General features: G+C 36.7%; 3 protein-coding genes and 1 pseudogene across 3 annotated transcripts; 1 reads left to right on the top strand and 3 right to left on the bottom strand.

Annotated features, from left to right (window-relative positions):
- Positions 1-1,016: 1,016 nt before the first annotated feature.
- On the bottom strand, positions 1,017-6,472 carry LOC139769810 (odorant receptor 46a-like). The gene is made up of 6 exons (XM_071701228.1): positions 5,459-6,472; positions 5,037-5,290; positions 3,975-4,456; positions 3,809-3,913; positions 3,054-3,209; positions 1,017-2,843 (listed from the first exon to the last, which is right to left on the bottom strand). The coding sequence occupies exons 1-6, from the start codon at positions 5,560-5,562 to the stop codon at positions 2,790-2,792; spliced, it is 1,155 nt and encodes a 384-aa protein (XP_071557329.1). The 5' UTR covers positions 5,563-6,472; the 3' UTR covers positions 1,017-2,789.
- Positions 6,473-6,604: 132 nt separating this feature from the next.
- Positions 6,605-14,014, top strand: LOC139768107 (adenosine deaminase 2-like; annotated as a pseudogene).
- On the bottom strand, positions 9,906-13,491 carry LOC139769816 (odorant receptor 46a-like). The gene is made up of 6 exons (XM_071701241.1): positions 12,891-13,491; positions 12,467-12,720; positions 11,375-11,856; positions 11,207-11,311; positions 10,476-10,631; positions 9,906-10,258 (listed from the first exon to the last, which is right to left on the bottom strand). Exons 1-6 carry the CDS (start codon positions 12,992-12,994, stop codon positions 10,205-10,207), a joined length of 1,155 nt encoding a protein of 384 aa, XP_071557342.1. The 5' UTR covers positions 12,995-13,491; the 3' UTR covers positions 9,906-10,204.
- LOC139769807 (odorant receptor 46a-like) lies at positions 13,614-17,580 on the bottom strand. The gene is made up of 6 exons (XM_071701214.1): positions 17,450-17,580; positions 17,028-17,281; positions 15,939-16,420; positions 15,773-15,877; positions 15,007-15,162; positions 13,614-14,780 (listed from the first exon to the last, which is right to left on the bottom strand). Exons 1-6 carry the CDS (start codon positions 17,551-17,553, stop codon positions 14,727-14,729), a joined length of 1,155 nt encoding a protein of 384 aa, XP_071557315.1. The 5' UTR covers positions 17,554-17,580; the 3' UTR covers positions 13,614-14,726.
- Positions 17,581-17,704: the final 124 nt, after the last annotated feature.

The raw sequence follows: 17,704 nt of genomic DNA, 5'->3' as shown, positions 1-17,704 counted from the left end.
CCGCTAAGCCAGATATATAAAGCACACCGCGTCATTGCAAACTTACCCCAGTGAAAGTGTCGAAGCCCAAGCTGAAAATTCCGTAATAAGACAGCTTCAATCCCTTTTGACTAATCACGATTGGCCATCACGAATAGCAGACTTCTCCATTTTGTTTTTGCAACAAAATTATCGCTGGTAGAATGTTGGTATAAGAATGAAGGAAATTAAAAAAAATAGATGAAGAAGAAACTGAATAAATTTGTTATTTACCAAAGCTCTCCTATTCCAACAAATAAAATTAATCTTCTTAACAAATATGTTTGCCGTCCATATAATAATTAACAAAACTTGCTACGTAGCTAACTATTTATTATACCGACAAATCTTTTTTTCACAAACTATATAAATATTTATCTCTATATTCGTAAGTACATTATTTTTTTTAACGATTAATGATTAAAAGATTTTAATCATTAATATTTTATGTTTCAGCTGAAATTCTCAAGTCCTTGATGTACCTTTAGGAGCAATAAAATACCTTTGAGATTGTATCGTCTCAGTATTGATTCCTGCGTTGAATCCCTAGGCTGACATAGCTTTGCGCGAAAACAATCTAGCAAGTCACGTAATTTGCAATGTCGTACCAAAATGTTGAAATACTTTAGGCACATGCTCACGAAAGTTAAGACGAGAATAGACGTTCCGTTAAATCCTCCACGTCGTTTTTCATACGTAGGGGGAAGTGGGGGACATTGATACGATTTTTTTCAAGAGTTAAATAAATAACTTTGCAGATAGATTAAGATAAATGTAATAGGTTAAATTTAAAAGCTTGTCATTTCTACTTGTTTTGATTGCCTTTTTGCTGTAGGTTAATAATAAGAAATGTTATAACATTTTTTTGTAAAAAATGAAATTTGTATCAATCGTGCCTCATATGCGGGGTACAATGATACGGGCATGGCACTTTGATTCTCAGTGATCTATATTAATATTATTCAGAAATAAATTGGATTATTATTAAAACAAGCTAGTTTTATTGTATATAGAGATTTATTTATACGGAATTAACAATTATTTCGAAATATTGCACAGTTTACGGCATCTTCATCAATATAGACCCTATCGGTCTTTTTTTAGTACGTTCTTATCATTTTTGTCTAAAATAAAATAAAAATATCTTACTTAATACTATAAACTACATAGATACATATTGATATGTATCAAAGTGCTCCACGAGTCAGTGTACGAATCTGCCCCACAGCGTCATACATAATAAAATATATTCTCAGCTGAAAATAATACAAAGTCATGTCAATATTTTCGACAAATTAGTAAGAGATATACTGTTTCTTACTTTTGACGAAATATTTATTTAGTATTAATCAGATTAATGTGAAAAATCACGCTTCAAAGACTTTGAAAATATTTACCTGAGATTACGCAAAACACATTTATACCTGTCATTCATCAAGTGGCTACTGCTCGCGTACGAAATTTGGTTATTCGTGTATCATAACGCCATATATGCATGGATACGTGACCGTCTTAGATGTTTCTCATGCAGAGATATGATGACTGTATCAATGTTCCAGCTGTATCAATGACCCCCACTTCCCCCTACAGGCTCGATTATCTCAAATATCGTAAGTAATATAGTACAGCAGCGATTGTATTCCTACCAAATTATGTAAAAGAGAAGAAGAATGTGCATTTTGCATATATTACAGTTTCTAAAAATTTTTATCACTTAATTAACGAGTACTATTTCCACATATAATTTTCAATTTTAATGTATTAACGATAAAATGTTTTTAACAAAATTACTAGGTCTATTTTAGCTAAACGTTATAATTATTTTACCTGTAGCAAAAACTGACAAAGTGTGAAGTCAAGTTTATTCTAACGTTCTTTCCATACACACCGCAGAAACGAAGAACGTAAAAGTGTACCGCTCTTCTGGAAGTTAGTGCAGCAGTTAGACATCGCATTGGAGGTCTGTCCAATCTAAAAACCACGTTCTCGGTCTTGTGGAGGCTATGAGGAATCATCCCGCGGCCAGTTTGTTCGCATCGGACTCGCCCGTGGTGATCTCTAACGACGACCCGGGAGTCTGGGGTGCTAAGGGACTGAGTTACGACTTTTACGAGGCCTTCATGGGTATCATGAGCGCCAACTCAGATCTCAGGAGTCTCAAGCAACTGGCGATTAATTCACTGACTTACAGCAGCTTGAGCAAACGACAACAGCGGAGTGCGTTGGGCAAATGGAAAGTCAAGTGGGACGCCTTCGTGGCCAAACTTGCTAATAACGACGAATTAGAGTAGCAGACGTGAAAAGTGCCTCATCCCTTTTCGTTAATATACGCAAAGATAAAAGGATATTCCTGACAGAACAACAGAACGGTGCCATAAGCCAAAAATATTCTCAGAATATTTATAGAGACTATTTTTTATCTACTTTGGAGCAGATAGTCTTGTGTGCTTCCATGTTTTTAGTGGAACCCGTACCACCAAAACTGCGTATCAATTTTATGGAACTGCATCTTATCTTATAGGATTCTTACAATTTTATATATGAATTACTACTACCTCGCCATATTTTTTAACAATGCACCTAACAATGCATCGTTATATTTGTAATATGCGTCCAACGGATATTACTCTTATTGCGAAGAAACCTGCTAATAGTAGATCTTTTGGAAAAAATACTGCGCTGTATCTTACGTTTTGTCTAATAAGATATAAGATTATTTTGCACAGCAAAATAAGTGTTATTTTTTTCATTATATACAATACGACAGTCAATTAATTGGTTGCTCGCTGCAGGAGATTGTAAGCTGAATAAGAAGTCCTGCAAATCTGCGGAAATAAGATATTACATCACTGCGAAACGCGTAAGAAAGATCCATTTATACTCATGTTTGCGCAATTGTTTCCTGCCATAACTCGAATGCGCAGATAACTATCGCAATAATTTTTATACCTCAAACACGAATCTCGCAATACACGTAAAAAAAATATATATGTAAATTTATGTTTTAATTATTATTTACTAACACATTTACTTACCCAAGTAAAAGTGTTAAGAGATAACGCAAATACTCCATGATAGGAGAGCATTATTCCTCTTTGGCTGCTTATCATAATAAACATCAGCAATCTGCGTTCTTGCGGTGTCACCATTGTCCAGTCGCTGGAATACACAGCGGTCACGATGCCTTTACTCTGCGGCAGAAATTTGCAAAGTGTTAACCAACAAATATAATATATTTTCGCATGGAGATATTAACTCTTCCCAATGCGGGATAATGTTCGAACAATCATCGCAAGTTGTTTTTTTTTTAATCATAAAACTTTTTAAACCTTCTGTTTCGCAATTAAATGTCTCCTTTCAAATATTACCCTAGTAGAAAAATGTTTTACAATTAGAGTCTTTCATATATAATTAATCAGAATTTTTTTCTATACAAATTTTCAGACTTTCTCAAAATTTTTCAAATTTCTTATACGAATTGAGACGTTTTTCTGTCCGAAAAACTCAGACAAAATAATAGAATATTTCAGATTTTTCCCGCCAACATATCTTTGTAAAAATCTGAATAAATACGAGAAAATCTGTACAATTTATTAGATATTTTCGTACGGATACTGAAATGTTCCAAAAATTCTTGTCCAATTATTTCGGAAAGTATCTGAGAAATTTATATATATTTTTTAAGAATTTTATAAGTCTCAATCTTTAAAAAATTTCTGAAAAAATATGAGAAATTTTTTGACCAGGGTAAGCTTCTCTACGTATTATCTTTAATGTTACGCTTATTTACCTTCAACTCAAGTTCATTTCCGTACCAGCAATAGTAAAACAGTTGAAGCAGCATACCACTCAGATATAAGAACATTGAAAGAAACTCAAAGCTGAGTAGTTTCTTCTGCAAGAAATAAATGTACGTCGCACGGCCGAGGGTAAATAAAATATCTCTCTTGCGATACCTTTGATAGAATAAAGATACTGGTGCACACGATGAGCAGACTGAAGAAGAAGAAGATCATTATCGTCCATATGAACAACGCTCGTATTTTTTTTACCAAAATGCCCACGAGCAAATGATGTCTGACACATTCCACGATCGAGGCTTCCGTATCCGGCTTCCGTCCGGAAGAAATATCGCCGGTGCTCTTCAAACTGTCCGTCAATCGGCAGCACATCAGCTCGATCTGCGCGCAAACTTGAATTGTGAAGCCGTAAACGAGACTGTCGAAGGAAACGTTAAGCATTATCGCATAAAATAGCGCCAAAAATTGCTGCAGATACGTAGCTAAATATGGAAGTAGATTTGACACGGAATACGGGATGTATGACTTCACTGGCAGCACACGCTCGCCCCCCTTGAGTAGCTCTAGAGCTGGCGTTAGGACGAAGCCTAACGCGGTCGCATACGATATCATCATGAACGCGATAGTGCTCCACTTAGCTGTTATAAACATTTGACTTCCGGTAAACATCAGTTACAGATATTTAATTGATTTTTTATCTTTCTTTACAATGAGCTTTTCTAATTAGAAAGAAATTAGAAATGCGTGCGCACACCGTCGACGCACAATTAACTTTAATTAAGTTTTCATATTTTATTAAATTAAAGGAAATAAAAAATCCATTTGTACATTTTCGTAATCCAATATCTTTGATATCTACATGCATGTTAGATAACAGAAAAACTTTAAGACATAATATTTTAATAAAATTTTATGTTTGCCACAAAGGTTGTTACACAATATTTAATTATGCTAACAATTAATTAACTGTTAGCATAATTAATTAATTATTAAGCAATTAATCAAAGCAATTATTTTAGTGCCAAAGTATATATCAATTTGCAATATGATATAGCAATATCCAATTAACAAGAAATGATATTTAGACAGGTGATTATTTATATTTCTCTTAATTATCTTGGTTGATTAATAATCGTTGATATATGTATTTATATTTCGTGATACGTAACATTTATGCCAAACAACATGCATATTTGCGAATTGCGAATACTCGAGTACCTCTGCGGCTGTGCTCTTCCATTATCAGCTTTTCCGTGGAATTTCTCGGCTGGCACATTTTCACGCGCAGGCACTCCAACAAATCCGACAGCTCGTTCTCCCGCAGCAGAAAATTTGCATACTTCACGCACAGCGTTAAGAAAGTCAGTCCTAAGAAGAGCCCTTCGGTCAGCTCTTGAACGCGGTCGCGTGTTCGAATCATCTCTATCACATCGGTTATCGTAAACTCGTATATCAAGAGAAAAACCGCGTACCTGTAAATTTACCACCGCTTTAAATGATCGATGAATAAATTGGCGAGAAAAGTGGAAGGCTCATAGAAATGGCGAAATTCACAGATCGATGCGGAAAACCTTTTGTATCACTGTCTTTATCTTTTGCTGTATGGTATATTTTAGGTAGAACTGCTTCATGTGTACTACCTGTAACAAAAGCGCAAAAATCCAACGCACATGTTGTCGTCCTCCCGCTCTTTCCATGCGCCGCAAAAACGCAGGGCCTTAAAGTTTATCGGTAGAATGTCCATATCTTCATCCTCGTGTAATTGCTGGCTTTATTCTCCGTCCCGTCGTTTCAGTCGTCGCGAAATCTCCTTCGTCATTTTAATAATGTACAGGTTCGTCTTTCTTTTTCTAGCGGGATAGTAACATTTCTGACAACATCCTATCATTACTGCATTTATGCATTAATGATGCCGTACACGTTGTCAAGCGCACATTAAATTTTAATACCATCGAGTCGCCTCGGTTTCTCATCGGAGCCCTTTTTCAACATCGCGTATATCTCGTTTACTGAAGAAAAGAATTCGTTTCTATACATAGTACGACGTTAATATAACGTTGCGTGTCTCGCAAAATAAGAATTTGTTGAGCAACTCTTCTGTTATGCAATATTAAATACCCGCAGGAAAATAGAGATACAGAAAAATACTGAACTGGCGAAAGGTATAGTGCCACGTGAATAATAAACTGCGTAACCTGGAAGTGAAAAGATAAGAAGTTTCCGCGAACTGGTCGAAGAACTGTGTAACTATTTATCAATGCGAATTGATTAAAACTGAACCCTCCAACTTTTATCTGAAACAATAAACCAATAATTTCTGAGATATTTGGCGGAGATATTTGGCACACGAAATAAAACTCACCCTGTATATCTGGTAATCTGGTTTCATAGTTCATTTCTTTAATCGATAACAGACTAATTCCATTCATTTGTTACCGATTCGTTGTTGATTCGCGAAACAGAGTTTTGTCATCACGTTTGATTTATACTAAAGTCAATAGACACACATGTCATTGACCTGCGGTCGTCAACGACGCAGATGGTCAACAAGTGCCAATGAGTTTACTGGTCCACGCTCGTACACACGTTCCTCCTCACGTATCCATAATGATGAACACGATGGTAAGAGTCGTTCAGTGGAGCTCGAGCGGCCGCGACGATCACATCACACAGATCTATTGAGTACGCAGGATCGCGCACGTGACTTTTCAACGAGGCGGTCTGCCAAGGCTCCGAAAGACTCAACGACGACAATAACTCGCGGCTGCAAATAGTTCTCCACGACCATGGCCAGGGCGATCTTGTTCACTTTGGCGATCCTGATCTACTGCCAGACGATCCTCGTGCAATCCCTCGAGAGCTTCAGTCTATCTGCCCCGGTTTTTGCATAGGACCCCTCAACAAAACAAGTACTGGCAGCTACGACAGCAAATGTCGGATGAGAAACAACAGTCCTTAGGCGACAATCTGGAACTCAATCTCATCGAGACCAAGGCCAATGAGATCCTAATGAGAGCCAAAATTCGAGAACTCTACGACGGTTCGATCACCTTTCACTTACAATTGTTAGAACGCGATCGATTCGAGGTGGACCGCCGTGATTTGTTTTGTCCGCGATTAAATAAATTCGAAGAAAAGATTTCCGCTTTAAAAATTACTGTAGTTATTTATTTATTTATTTATTTTTTAAAACGGATGTCACTCTGAAGCAAGTTTCGCAAATAAATCCAAAAGAATTTTTATTTAACGTATCAGGTAATCAAAAAAGTTCGTACGAACAAACAAATCCGAATTATATACATCAGATTTAATTGATGTTTCAAAAGAGTTCAAACTTACAGAAAAAGCATATCAAGTCAAAGTGTACTGATTAATTGATGCGATTTAAGTATATATTCCTTATAAAGCACATAAAAAAACTTATACTCTGCAAATTATTATAAAATAAAATAATTCATTGTGCAGTGAACTTAACTGAAAATTGCGATAGCTTTTTTGGTTACCTAATAATTAACGCATTAATCATCGTCGCATTAATTCTTTCACGGAACGAACTCTGGTTGCCCAAGGCTCTTTTCGCTCCTTTTTAAAATAATTATGTCACAGCATATTATCTATACGGTAACTTGGATAATCTCACTCCTCAAATTATCTTTGTTTAAAAACATACGCTTCCTGAGCTACTTTCTCACACATATTTCAAATTGTTTCAAATAACGTGTTTTAAAGCATTATCAATGATTGTGCACGAAACCGTTAACCATTTACAGCGTGAGAATACATTAGAATATCCGCGTTTACGACGAACATGTCCCACAATTTATCGGACGTGACATTTTAACGTAATGATTACCCAAAAACACGCTAGATAATAGAAGACCGATAGTGGGGGGTATAACTTAAAAAGCGTAATGGGAAAATGAATGTTAATGAAAGACTCAAAGTTATACTTTGGGTATAACTCTAATTTTCTAATGCTTGGTTTACGGCACCGGGATCCTCGCATTTTCTGCGGGTTTCATCACCGGCCATAACTTCTTACCGTCGCACAACTTCATGGAAGTGATACCGAAAATCGAGAAGTCCGAGGTGTTCAAGATCCTGCGCGACATGCCTAAGGGTGCTGTTCTCCACGCTCACAGTTCCGCTATCGCCTCGCTCGACTATCGGTTCAACAACCTGACTTATCGCGAAAATCTATACGTGTGCGATAAGATCAGCACCCTGCGGCTCAAATGCTTTGACGTGCCAGCAATGATTGCAATTGGGAATTGCTGAGCAAGGTGTGTGAAGATCCAACCCGAGCCGACGCTATTAACGAGAGGACCAAGCGGTCCATGACCATGGTCACAGAAAACCCGAACAGCGTTTACAACACCGTCGACAAGGCATGGGAGAAGTTCGATAGCGTCTTCAAGGCGTGGAAGTTCCTCGTATCGTACCGACCCGTCTTCGAGGATCTCTATTATCGCAATCTCCAGGAACTCTACGAGGACAACGAGGATGTACGCAGAGATACGATCAACGCTGTCGTCGATATACGATCTCGACGGCAAGACGTACGGGCCGTTCAAAATAATGCAGATCCTCAAGAACGTTACTGATAGGCAAGATGCTTTTTTTTCAATTATCTTATTTCCCTAGCTTCAGATTAGTAAAATAGTAAATAAATAAGATAAAACAATACTCGCAACAATATTTTCCCTATTTCTCAATAAATAAATGAAATACAACAATTTTCCCAATTGGTGGTCTCGAAAGTAAAATTTCATGAAAGAAGTTATTTCGTTTTGCTGGTTACTTCGATATTCGGCGGCTACGCCAAGAAATATTTCGAGTGAGATAATGTAACATAATAAATAAACGTGACAGGTTTGTAAAGGATCATTCGGACTTCATTGGTGCTAAGATCATGTACGCGCCACGACGTCTCGTCAACCAAGAAAGAGTAGATAGAGAACTACCTGAAAACGTTGACTACAGCTAAGACATCTCTATCCGGATTTTATCGCTGGTTTCGACTTGGTCGGCCAGGAGGACAAGGGGAAGTCCCTTCAGTGAATTTCCCGACAAATTGAATACCGCTGAACCGGGGATTCCACTTTTCTTTCACGCCGGCGACGAAATGGTACGGAACGTCGACCGACTTGAATCTCTTCGACGCTTTCTTGCTCAACACCAAACGCATCGGCCACGGGTAAGTAAAACAAACAGAAGAAGATAAATTAAAGATATGAATTAAACATTGAATTAAAACATAAAAAATAATTAAGAAGTCAGATGCAAAGAGCAATTTACGGTTTTCCCTTACTTATCTAGAGTAGTACTTATTTCGCAGTGTCTCGGCTTGTCTAAATTTTTATTCCAAAATTTAGTCAAATGAGTTGTAGTAGGTATACCAAGAATATTTGCCTGAAATACTTTACTTTAAAATACTGGTTTTAAACATCAACATTTGCGGTATTTCTTCAGATACGCGTTAACAAAGCATTCGCCTCTCCGGAAGTTGATGCAGCAGTTAGACATCGCAGTGGAGGTCTGTCCCATCTCAAACCAGGTTCTCAGTCTTGTGGAGGACATGAGGAATCATCCCGCGGCCAGTTTATTCGCATCGGGCTCGCCCGTGGTGATCTCTAACGACGACCTGGGAGTCTGGGGTGCTAAGGGACTGAGTTACGACTTTTACGAGGCCTTCATGGGTATCATGAGCGCCAACTCAGATCTCAGGAGTCTCAAGCAACTGGCGATTAATTCACTGACTTACAGCAGCTTGAGCAAACGACAACAGCGGAGTGCGTTGGGCAAATGGCAAATCAAGTAGGACGCCTTCGTGGCCAAACTTGCTAATAACGTGGCCCAAATTGAGCTAATAACGACATATTAGAGCAGCAGACGTGAAAAGTGCCTCATCCCTTTTCGTTAATATACGCAAAGATAAAATAATATTCCCGACAGAACAACAGAACGGTGCCATAATCCAAAAATATTCTCAGAATATTTATAGACAATATTTTTTATCTACTTTAGAGCAGACAGTCTTGTGTTCTTCCATGTTTTTAGTGGAACCAGTACCACCAATACTGCATATCAGTTTTGTGGAACTGTATTTTATCTTATAAGATTCTTACAATTTTATATATGAATCACTACTACCTCCTCACATTTTATAATGATGCACCTAACAATGCACCGTTATATTTTTAATATGCGTCCAATGGATATTACTCTTATTGCGAAGAAACCTGCTAATATTAGATTTTTTGAAAAAATACTGCGTCGTACGTTTTGTCTAATAAGATATTTTTGTCTATAAGTTCTGTCCATAAGATTATTTTGCGCAGCAAAATAAATGTTATTTTTTTCATTATATACAATACGACAGTCAATTAATTGGATGCTTGCTGCAGGAGATTGTAAGCTGAATAAGAACTCCTGCAAATCTGCGGAAATAAGATATTACATCACTGCGAAACGCGTAAGAAAGATCTATTTATACTCATGTTAATTTGCGCAATTGTTTCCTGCCATAACTCGAATGCGCAGAAAAGTAACTATCGCTATAATTTTTATACCATAAACACGAATCTCGCAATACACGTAAAAAAATATATGTGTAAATTTATGTTTTAATTATTTTTTACTAACACATTTACTTACCCATGTAAAAGTGTTAAGAGATAATGCAAATACTCCGTGATAGGAGAGCATTATTCCTCTTTGACTGCTTATCATAATCAGCATCAGCAATCTGCGTTCTTGCGGTGTTACCATTGTCCAGTCGCTGGAATACACAGCGTTAACGATGCCATTACTCTGCGGTAGAAATTTGCAAAGCGTTAACCAATCAATATAATATATTTTTGCACGGAGATATTAACTCTTTTCAATGCGGGATAATGTTCGAACAATCATCGCAAGTTGTTCTTTTTAATCATAAAACTTTTTAAACCTTCTGTTTCGCATTTAAATGTTTCCTTTCAAATATTACCCTGGTGGAAAAATGTCTCAGAGTTTTTCATATACAATTAATCAGAATTTCTATACAAATTTTCAGAATTTTTCAAATTTTTTACACGAATTGAGACGTTTTTCAGAAAAGCTCAGACAAAATGATAGAATATTTCAGATTTTTCCCCCCAACACATCTTTGTAAAAATCTGAATAAATACGAGAAAATCTGTGCAATTTATTAGATATTTTCGTACGAATACTGAAATATTCCAAAAATCCTTGTCCAATTATTTCTAAAAGTATGTGAGAAATTTATATACATTTTTTAAGAATTTTTTATAAGTCTCAATTCTTAGAAAATTTCTGAGAAAATATGAGAAATTTTTTGACCAGGGTAAGCTTTTCTACGTATTATTTTTAATGTTACGCTTATTTACCTTCAACTCAAGCTCATTTCCGTACCAGCAATAGTAAAACAGTTGAAGCAGCATACAACTCAGATATAAGAACATCGAAAGAAACTCAAAGCTGAGTAGTTTCTTCTGCAAAAAATAAATGTATACGTCGCACGGCCGAGGGTAAATAAAATATCTCTCTTGCGATACCTTTGATAGAATGAAGATACTGGTGCACACGATGAGCAGACTGAAGAAGAAGAAGATCATTATCGTCCATATGAACAACGCTCGTATTTTCTTTACCAAAATGCCCACGAGCAAATGATGTCTGACACATTCCACGATCGAGGCTTCCGTATCCGGCTTCCGTCCGGAAGAAATATCGCCGGTGCTCTTCAAACTGTCCGTCAATCGGCAGCACATCAGCTCGATCTGCGCGCAAACTTGAATCGTGAAGCCGTAAACGAGACTGTCGAAGGAAACGTTAAGCATTATCGCATAAAAAAACGCCAAAAATTGCTGCAGATACGTAGCTAGATATGGAAGTAGATTTGACACGGAATACGGGATGTATGACTTCACTGGCAGCACACGCTCGCCCCCCTTGAGTAGCTCTAGAGCTGGCGTTAGGAGGAAGCCTAACGCGGACGCATATGATATCATCATGAACGCGATAGTGCTCCACCTAGCTGTTATAAACATTTGACTTCCGGTAAACATCAGTTATAGATTAGATATTTAATTGATTTTTTATCTTTCTTTACAATGAGCTTTTTTAATTAGGAAGAAATTAGAAATGCGTGCGCACACCGTCGACGCACAATTAACTTTAATTAAGTTTTAATATTTTATCAAATTAAACGAAATAAAAAATCCATTTGTACACATTCGTAATCCAATATCTTTGATATCTATACATGTTAGATGATAGAAAAACTTTAAGACATATTATTTTAACAAAATTGTATGTTTGCCACAAAGGTTGTTACACAATATTTAATTGTTACACAATATTTAATTATCCTAACAATTAATTAACTGTTAGCATAATTAATTAATTATTAAGTAATTAATCAAAGCAATTATTTAAGTGCCAATGTATATATCAATTTGCAGTATGATATAGCAATATCCAATTAACAAGAAATTATATTTAGACAGGTAATTATTTATATTATATATATTTCTCTTAATTATCTTGGTTGATTAATGATCGTTGATATATGTATTTATATTTCGTAATACATAACATTTATGCCAAACAACATGCATATTTGCGAATTGCGAATACTTGAGTACCTCTGCGGCTGTGCTCTTCCATTATCAGCTTTTCCGTGGCATTTCTCGGCTGGCACATTTTCACGCGCAGGCACTCCAACAAATCCGACAGCTCGTTCTCCCGCAGCAGAAAATTTGCATACTTCACGCACAGCGTTAAGAAAGTCAGTCCTAAGAAGAGCCCTTCGGTCAGCTCTTGAACGCGGTCGCGCGTACGAATCATCTCTATCACATCGCATATCATAAACTCGTATATCAAGAGAAAAACCGCGTACCTGTAAATTTACCACCGCTTTAAATGATCGATGAATACATGGGCGAGAAAAGGAGAAGACTCTCATAGAAATGGCGATATTCACAGATCGATGCGGAAAACCTTTTGTATCACTGTCTTTATCTTTTGCTGTATGGTATATTTTAGGTATAACTGCTTCATGTGTACTACCTGTAACAAAAGCGCAAAAATCCAACGCACATGTTCTCGTCCTCCCGCTCTTTCCATGCGCCGCAAAAACGCAAGGCCTTAAAGTTTATCGGTAGAATGTCCATATCTTCATCCTCGTGTAATTGCTGGCTTTATTCTCGTCCCGTCGTTCCAGTAGTCGCGAAATCTCCTTCATTTTTTTAATAATGTACAGGTTCGTCTTTCTTTTTCTAACGGGATAGTAACATTTCTGACAACATCCTATCATTACTGCATTTATGCATTAATGATGCCGTACACGTTGTCAAGCGCACATTAAATTTTAATACGACCGAGTCGCCTCGGTTTCTCATCGGAGCCCTTTTTCAACATCGCGTATATCTCGTTTATCGAAGAAAAGAATTCGTTTCTATATATAGTACGACGTTAATATAACGTTGCGTGTCTCGCAAAATAAGAATTTGTTGAGCAACTCTTCTGTTATGCAATATTAAATACCCGCAGGAATATAGAGATACAGAAAAATAGTACTGAACTGGCGAAAGGTATAGCGCTACGTGAATAATAAACTGCGTAAACTGGAAGTGTAAAGATAAGAAGTTTCCGCGAACTGGTCAAAGAACTGTGTAACTATTTATCAATGCGAATTGATTAAAACTGAACCCTCCAACTTTTATCTGAAACAATAAACCAATAATTTCTTAAATATTTGGCGGAGATGTTTGGCACACGAAATAAAACTCACCCTGTATAATCTGGTTTAATAGTTCATTTCTTTAATCGATAACAGACTAATTCCATTCATTTGTTGCCGATTCGTTGTTGATTCGCGAAACAGAGCGAGTCAAAAAAAACGTTAAGTATTATTCGCATCGGGCTCGCCAGTGGTGGTCTCTAACGACGACCCGGGAGTCTGGGGTGCCAAGGGACTGAGTTACGACTTTTACGAGGCCTTCATGGGTATCATGAGCGCCAACTCAGATCTCAGGAGCCTCAAGCAACTGGCGATTAATTCATTGACTTACAGCAGCTTGAGCAAACGACAACAGCGGAGTGCGTTGGGCAAATGGCAAGTCAAGTGGGACGCCTTCGTTGCCAATTTTGCTAATAACGTGGCCCAAATTAAGCTAATAACGACGAATTAGAGCGGCAGACGTGAAAAGTGCCTCATCCCTTTTCGTTAATACTAGCACCACAGACGCGCGCTTCGCGCGCGCTATTTAGCTTTAACATTATGCTATTACTATTACACTATTAATTTCTTGATACACACAACTGTCAAAATATACGATGACAGCTGCAAATGAAGTAAGCGCAGCGAGAAAACCAATCAGCATCGCGGAAAAGCGGCAACAATAAATTCGACTATCGACTTAACATGCCTTTTTTTAGAAAGGATACGCAAAGATAAAAGGATATTTCCGACAGAACAACAGAACGGTGCCATAATCCAAAAATATTCTCAGAATATTTATAGACAATATTTTTTATCTACTTTAGAGCAGACAGTCTTGTGTTCTTCCATGTTTTTAGTGGAACCAGTACCACCAAAACTGCATATCAGTTTTGTGGAACTGCATTTTATCTTATAAGATTCTTACAATTTTATATATGAATCACTACTACTTTCTCACATTTTTTAACGATTCACCTAACAAATGCACCGTTATATTTGTAAAATGCGATGGATATTACTGTTATTGCGAAGGAACCTGCTAATAGTAGATCTTTTGAAAAAAATACTGCGTCGTACGTTTTGTCTAATAAGATATTTTTGTCTATAAGTTCTGTCTATAAGATTATTTTGCACAGCAAAATAAATGTTATTTTTTTCATTATATACAATACGACAGTCAATTAATTGGATGCTCGCTGCAGGAGATTGTAAGCTGAATAAGAACTCCTGCAAATCTGCGGAAATAAGATATTACATCACTGCGAAACGCGTAAGGAAGATCTATTTATAGTGATTTATACTCATGTTAATTTGCGCAATTGTTTCCTGCCATAACTCGAATGCGCAGAAAAGTAATTATCGCTATAATTTTTATACATTAAACACGAATCTCGCATACACGTAAAAAAATATATATGTAAATTTATGTTTTAATTATTTTTTACTAACACATTTACTTACCCAAGTAAAAGTGTTAAGAGATAACGCAAATACTCCGTGATAGGAAAGCATTATTCCTCTTTGACTGCTTATCATAATCAGAATCAGCAATCTGCGTTCTTGCGGTGTCACCATTGTCCAGTCGCTGGAATACACAGCGTTCACGATGCCTTTACTCTGCGGCAGAAATTTGCAAAAAACGTTAACCAACCAATATAATATTTTTTCGCACGGAGATATTAACTCTTCTCAATGCGGGATAATGTTCGAACAATCATCGCAAGTTGTTTTTTTGATTCATAAAACTTTTTAAACCTTCTGTTTCGCATTTAAATGTTTCCTTTCAAATATTACCCTGGTGGATAAATGTCTCAGAGTTTTTCATATATAATTAATCAGAATTTCTATAAAAATTTTCAGACTTCCTCAGAATTTTTCAAATTTTTTATACGAATTGAGTCGTTTTTCAGAAAAGATGAGACAAAATAATAGATAATAGAGAAAATAATAGACAAAATATTTTAGATTTTTCCCGCCAACACATCTTTGTAAAAATCTGAATAAATACGAGAAAATCTGTGCAATTTATTAGATATTTTCGTACGGTTACTGAAATATTCCAAAAATCCTTGTCCAATTATTTCTGAAAGTATCTGAGAAATGTATATATAGTTTTTAAGAATTTTTTATAAGTCTCAATTCTTAGAAAATTTCTGAGGAAATATGAGAAATTTTTTGACCAGGATAAGCTTCTCTACGTATTATTTTTAATGTTACGCTCATTTACCTTCAACTCAAGCTCATTTCCGTACCAGCAATAGTAAAACAGTTGAAGCAGCATACCATTCAGATATAAAAACATCGAAAGAAAATCAAAGCTGAGTAGTTTCTTCTGCAAGAAATAAATGTACGTCGCACGGCCGAGGGTAAATAAAATATCTCTCTTGCGATACCTTTGATAGAATGAAGATACTGGTGCACACGATGAGCAGACTGAAGAAGAAGAAGATCATTATCGTCCATATGAACAACGCTCGTATTTTCTTTACCAAAATGCCCACGAGCAAATGATGTCTGACGCATTCCACGATCGAGGCTTCCGTATCCGGCTTCCGTCCTGAAGAAATATCGCCGTTGCTCTTCAAACTGTCCGTCAATCGGCAGCACATCAGCTCGATCTGCGCGCAAACTTGAATCGTAAAGCCGTAAACGAGACAATCGAAGGAAACGTTAAGCATTATCGCATAAAATAGCGCCAAAAATTGTTGCAGATACGTAGCTAGATATGGAAGTAGATTTGACACGGAATACGGGATGTATGACTTCAACGGCAGCACACGCTCGCCCCCCTTGAGTAGCTCTAGAGCTGGCGTTAACATGAGGCCTAACCCGGTCGCATACGATATCATCATGAACGCGATAGTGCTCCACTTAGCTGTTATAAACATTTGACTTCCGGTAAACATCAGTTACAGATATTTAATTGATTTTTTAGCTTTCTTTACAATGAGCTTTTCTAATTAGGAAGAAATTAGTAATGCGTGCGTACACCGTCGACGCACAGTAAACTTTAATTATGTTTTAATATTTTATCAAATCAAAAGAAATAAAAAATCCATTTGTACATTTTCGTAATCCAATATCTTTGATATCTACATGTATGTTAGATGACAGAAAAACTTTAAGACATAATATTTTAACAAAATTTTATGTTTGCCACAAAGATTGTTACACAATATTTAATTGTTACACAATATTTAATCATCCTAACAGTTAATTAACTGTTAGCATAATTAATTAATTTTTAAGCAATTAATCAAAGCAATTATTTAAGTGCCAAAGTATTTATCAATTTGCAGTATGATATAGCAATATCCAGTTAACAAGAAATGATATTTAGACAGGTGATTATTTATATTATATATATTTCTCTTAATTATCTTGGTTGATTAATGATCGTTGATATATGTATTTATATTTCGTGATACGTAACATTTATGCCAAACAACATGCATATTTGCGAATTGCGAATACTCGAGTACCTCTGCGGCTGTGCTCTTCCATTATCAGCTTTTCCGTGGAATTTCTCGGCTGGCACATTTTCACGCGCAGGCACTCCAACAAATCCGACAGCTCGTTCTCCCGCAGCAGAAAATTTGCATACTTCACGCACAACGTTAAGAAAGTCAGTCCTAAGAAGAGCCCTTCGGTCAGCTCTTGAATGCGGTGGCGCGTGCGAATCATCTCTATCACATCGAATATCGTAAACTCGTATATCAAGAGAAAAATCGCGTACCTGTAAATTTACCACCGCTTCAAATAATCGATGAAAAAATTGGCGAGAAAAGTGGAAGGCTCATAGAAATAGCGAAATTCACAGATCGATGCGGAAAATCTTTTGTATCACTATCCTAATCTTTTGCTGTATGGTATGTTTGAGGTATAACTGCTTCATGTGTACTACCTGTAACAAAAACGCAAAAATCCAACGCACATGTTGTCGTCCTCCCGCTCTTTCCATACGCCGCAAAAACGCAGGGCCTTAAAGTTTATCGGTAGAATGTCCATATCTTCATCCTCGTGTAAGTGCTGGCTTTATTCTCCGTCCCGTCGTTTCAGTCGTCGCGAAATCTCCTTCGTCTTTTCAATAATGTACAGGTTCGTCTTTCTTTTTCAAGCGGGATAGTAACATTTCTGACAACATCCTATCATTACAATT

The sequence above is a fragment of the Temnothorax nylanderi genome, unplaced genomic scaffold (assembly GCF_030848795.1).
Source record: "Temnothorax nylanderi isolate EJ_2023f unplaced genomic scaffold, tnyl_v1.0 TNYL_tig0002_pilon, whole genome shotgun sequence".
Taxonomy (NCBI): Eukaryota; Metazoa; Arthropoda; class Insecta; order Hymenoptera; family Formicidae; genus Temnothorax; species Temnothorax nylanderi.
Note: the sequence above shows the minus strand (reverse complement) of the source record. Positions and strands in the feature narration are given on the sequence as shown.